Source organism: Xenopus laevis, chromosome 2L (assembly GCF_017654675.1).
Source record: "Xenopus laevis strain J_2021 chromosome 2L, Xenopus_laevis_v10.1, whole genome shotgun sequence".
NCBI lineage: Eukaryota > Metazoa > Chordata > Amphibia > Anura > Pipidae > Xenopus > Xenopus laevis.
Genome location: NC_054373.1, coordinates 10911139 through 10916477, shown reverse-complemented (window position 1 = coordinate 10916477; position 5339 = coordinate 10911139). Strand labels below are relative to the sequence as shown.

The window sequence follows — 5339 nt, the reverse complement described above, 5'->3', positions numbered from 1 at the left end:
GGAGGGAGGATTCAGGAACTAATCAGATTGGGCCAGTACTGGGTTGGGGTCAGGTAGGGATTGACATGGGGCGGCCCAGTGAACACCAGTTACACCATTGTTTTCTCTGCTGTCTTCTCTACCCTTTTTCCATTTCTACTCTACCTTCTCCTTCTCCCCTGTACCATAGAAGTTTTTGGCTCTTAGACCCTATTCCAGAAATTTCCATCCTCAGCCTTAGTTCTCCTATGTCATCTCTCCATTCATAGTAAGGGGAAGGTAAGTAGAAGAATGGGAGTCATTGTCAGAGAGTCAAAACACGTCTTTCGGTCCTTACATGTGAACGCCATGCCGCCATATTGTTCTGATGTGCCATGCATCCCAACTTTTTAGTTTATTTTAACCTTTCTCTTGGATTATATAATTTGCATCAAATGAAAGGCGTAACTAGAGGGATCTTCTCAGTCTCAAGGATTTTTTTCCCAAATAGTTTAATGTTAAAAAGGGGTACGCTGGGGGTGTATGGCAGGTTCATCAATGGTGTTTATTAGAAATGTGCATTTAGGTTAATAATATGGAAATTGTTTTGACCCCTGCTGTAATCAGGCAGGAAACAGTGACAAATACAAGATAACATCTGCCTTTTGTTGCTTTCTTTAGAGACACAGGAAACACAATGTGTAAAGCAGACATCGTGGGCGGTAACAGGTTGACTCAGTTTAGAAAATGTTCATTCAGTGGGAGCTCAAAAGTTTCCTGTTCATACGTAGAAGAGATGCGTTGTTGTATGTAAGGACCATGTTGTTCTAGATGTTACTTGGGTATAAAGCTTTATTGGGAGTTGGATGTTTTTCTTGAAGATAATATTGTAAATGGGCAGCACGGAAGGGGAATGTCTCTATTTAAAGGAGAACTAAACACTAATTAAAGAAGTAGCCAGAAAGGTGGTACATTATGTTTTGTGCTTCTGTACCAGCCCAAGGCAACCACAGCCCTTTAGCAGTAAAGATCTGTGTCTCCAAAGATGCCCCAGTAGCTCCCCATCTTCTTTTCTGCTGATTCACTGCACATGCTCTGTGCTGCTGTCACTTACTGAGCTTAGGGACCCACTCACAATATACAGTACACATAGAATAGAAATGTCACAATATAAGGCTGATCAGCAAACCTGTAGCATCAGTTTATATTACAGGGGAAGCTCATTTTCTGCTGGATAATTAGTGACGACCCCTAAGCTTAGCTTCTCAACAGCTGCTCAGAGCCTGTGCTGCCATGTAGTAATTATGTGTATTAATTACTAATCAGCCTTATATTGTGACATTTCTATTCTATGTGTACTGTATATTGTGAGTGGGTCCCTAAGCTCAGTAAGTGACAGCAGCACAGAGCATGTGCAGTGAATCAGCAGAAAAGAAGATGGGGAGCTACTGGGGCATCTTTGGAGACACAGATCTTTCCTGTTGTGGTTGTCTTGGGCTGGTACGGAATCCTAAAACAGAATACACAGTTTTTCTAGCCTAATTCTTTGTTAAATTTTAGTTCTCCTTTAACAAATTATACATGTTCAATAAACAACTACCTTCTTCCCTACATACTTTGTATCAGGGTTGGCTGACCCTATTAAGGAGAAGGAAGGAGATCAGTGGTATGAAGTGACGCGTGTGCATTTAGGGGGCGGAGTTTGGACATGATGAGGAGGGCCAGGGGTGTATCTACAGAGGAAGCAGACCCTGCGGCTGCAGGGGGGCCCAGGAGGTATAGGGGCCCCATGAAGTCCTAATCAATGAACCATTTAAACATATATTGGCAACCTCTGTATATGTTGGGGCCCTAAAATTAATTTGTTTTGTGGCCCAGTAACATCTAGTTACGCCACTGAGGAGGGCCCTTGGTGAAGCAGCCCTGGTGAGCCCTCATTGTGACGCCATCGGCGGGCAGGGGCGTAACTATAGAGGAAGCAGACCCTGCGGTTGCAGGGGGGCCCAGGATGTATAGGGGCCCCACGAGGCCCTAATTCATATACAGTTTCAATAAATATTGGTAAAACAAGTCAACTGCTAAAAATTTTGGGGGCCTGAAAAATAATTTGCTGTGGGGCCCAGTAATATCTAGTTACGCCACTGTCGGTGGGCCTGGTCGTGCGGGTCTATAAAAGGACCCCGGGAGTGGGCGGCAGCAGGTCGGGTGTGGGTCAGGAAAACCCTGACCCGCACATCACTACTGGATAGAGATTGTAGCACCCCCTTGTGGCCTACCAGAGCCACAGCAATATATATCGCAGGTGGAAGGGCCGGGGAATTTTTGCACAAACTCATAGGGAGTGAGTTCAGGGTGGAGGGGGGCCTGGTCGATAGTAGTTACACCATTGCTGCTTTTGGTGGAATTTTTCTCTTTTATTTAGTTTTAGAGATTTAACGAAATCATTTGGATTGTTTATGAATAGTAAAAATTGATTGCGTCACCTAAAAAGACTTGAGTGGGTTGGTGTGTGGATGGAAGCAATTTGGCTCCAACTGCCCCTGACTGTTTCTGTTGTTTTATCTCACAGCACAGAGAAGGAGAGTTTTAACATGGACGAGAAGTGATGATACTTGGGAACATGCTCCATTTCTTCTGGACATTTTTATTATTGGATCTTTTTATAAACAAATAAAGGTGTCCCAGGCAAATTGTTGGAAATGGTAGGTTATTGCTGTCTGTTTCTTTTACTATCCCTCTTTTTCATTGCTAGTACAGGTATGGGATCCGTTATCCAGAAACCCGTTTTCCAGAAAGCTCCGAATTTCGGCATGCCCTTCTGCCATAGACTCCATTTTATCCAAATAATCAAAAACATGTTTTTAAATGATTTCCTTTTCTCTGTAATAATAAAAAAATATATTTTACTTGATCCCAACTAAGATATAATTAATCCTTATTGGAGGCAAAACCAGCCTATTGGGTTTATTTAATGTTTACATGATTTTCTAGTAGACTTAGGGGCGGATTTATCAAGGGTCAAATTTCGAGATGATGGGAGTTTAAACTCCCATCAACTCGAAATTCGAATAAAAACAGCTCAAAGAAGCTCTTCGGTGATTACATTTTTGTGTGGGGGGGGGGGTTTACATGTCCTTTAAGGTATGATAGAAAGATCCGTTATCTGGAAAACCCCAGATCCCGAGCATTCTGGAACACAGGTCCCATACATGTATATCCCTTTCAATGATAGAATACTCAGATTTTAGAGCAGAGACACGCTGCAATTCGGGGAGATTAGTCACCCGGCTCTTCTTGGGGGGCGACTAATCTTCCCGAACTGCCTCCCGCCTGCTAGAATGGTAATTGATGGCGGGATGGCACTCGGAGCGTTTCCTCGTGAGGCAACTTCGGGCGACTCGGAAACGTAGCGTTACGAATGCCATTCCACCGCGATTTACATTCTAGCCAGTGGGAGGCAGTTCGGGAAGATTAGTCGCCCCGAAGAAGAGGAGATTTGTTGCTGGGCGACTAATCTCCCCAAATTGCAGCATGTGTCTCTGTTTAAACATTATTACTAGGCATAAGTATCAGTCTTACTTTCGTAACAAAATGTACATTAAAATGTTCTCTTGATTTTTCAGATGCCACGACGGAAGTGGATATTTGGAACAGTGTTACTGACCTCATTTTTTGGCTTCTGTGTATTATTCTCGAAACTCCAGGATTTCTGTATGGTTTGCCATGAAAGAAATTTTTCCCGTCCCTTTAAATTTAATAATGTAAGCGAGTTGTTTCTTCTGAAGCCCAAGGTACAGTGCGAGAGGAATCCTCCATTCCTGGTGCTGTTAGTAACCACAACCCACAGTCAAAGCGATGCACGGAACACTATTCGGCAAACTTGGGGCAAGGAAAGACAAATTGGGCGTAAACTTGTTTCCACCTATTTTCTTCTGGGCACGAGCACAAACCCAAGGATGCAGAAGGAACTTATTGATGAAAGCAACACTTACAATGACATTATTCAGGGAGACTTCAAAGACACATATTATAATCTGACCCTGAAAACCATCATGGGGATTGAATGGATTTGCGCTCATTGCCCACAAACGAAATTTGTAATGAAAACGGACTCGGATATGTTTGTTAATACATTGTATCTCGTTGAGCTGCTCGAAAAGAAAAATCAAACAACCAATCTCTTTACTGGTTCTCTCAGACCACACGATGCACCCATACGGGATATTCACAGCAAGTGGTACATAAGCAAAACAGAATATCCACGGGCCAAGTACCCGCCATTTTGTTCAGGAACCGGGTACGTCTTTTCTGTAGACGTTGCACAAAAGATCCGGTCTGTGTCCAGAACAGTCTCGTTTTTTAAATTGGAGGACGTTTTTGTCGGGATGTGTCTGGAGAAACTGAAAATTAATTTGCAAGCCCTTCATACTGAGATAACGTTTTTCTCATTCAAACAGCCATTTACTATTTGTGGTTATCGGAAACTGGTCACTTCGCATGGACTCCGACCCTATGAAATCTTTCTTTTCTGGGAAGCCCTGCAAAGGTCACAGGATGAACCATGTTAATGGACAAGAGTGCCAGCATCTGGCGGTTTCTCCTGCTGTTCTCCCACTAATGAAATGATTGGAGAAAGAACAAACTGACCAACCAAATCATCCAACCAACCAACCAACCAACCGATCAACCAACCAGGAAAGCTCTACTAATAATACGTTTCTGCTGCCCAGTGACTGGCATGTGGCTTGGGTCCCAGCCTGAGACCCTGGGGGAAAAATATTGCAGAAAGTACAATTTAGAATTTATGCATATTACATATTTATTAATATATTTAATGAGGTGTCTGATCTGCTGGCCTTAAAGCAGTGATCCCCAACCAGAGGCTTGTGAACAACATGTTGCTCACCAACCCCTTGGACGTGGCTCCCAGTGGCCTCAAAGCAGGTGCTTATTTTTGAATTCCTGGCTTGGAGCATGTTTTGGTTGCATAAAAAACAGGTGTACTGCCAAACAGAGCCCCCTGTAGGCTGCCAGTCCATACAGGGGCTACCAAGTAGCCAATCACAACCCTTAGCACCCCCAGGGACTTTTTCATATTTGTGTTTTTTGCCAAATCTTTTTACATTTGAATGTGGCTCACGGGTAAAAAAGGTTGGCAGCCCCTGCCTTACACTAAGAGACATAAACCCTGCTGCTCTGCCCAACCATACTTTACTCACTTACAGAATACTTTAACATATTATCAAGGTTGAGGCATTCTGGGAGCTGTAGTCCAGCAACATCAGGGTTGTATTCTTAGGTCAGAGACACACTTAGAGATTCAGGGACATTTAGTTGCCCAACGACAAATCTTCTTCGGGCATCCTCCTGTCTGTCTCCCC

General features: G+C 43.5%; 1 protein-coding gene across 1 annotated transcript; it reads left to right on the top strand.

The window, feature by feature from the left end:
- The first annotated feature begins 2210 nt into the window (after positions 1–2210).
- Positions 2211–4836, top strand: b3galt5.2.L (beta-1,3-galactosyltransferase 5 gene 2 L homeolog). The gene is made up of 2 exons (XM_018245662.2): positions 2211–2660; positions 3582–4836. The coding sequence occupies exons 1-2, from the start codon at positions 2658–2660 to the stop codon at positions 4524–4526; spliced, it is 948 nt and encodes a 315-aa protein (XP_018101151.2). The 5' UTR covers positions 2211–2657; the 3' UTR covers positions 4527–4836.
- Positions 4837–5339: the final 503 nt, after the last annotated feature.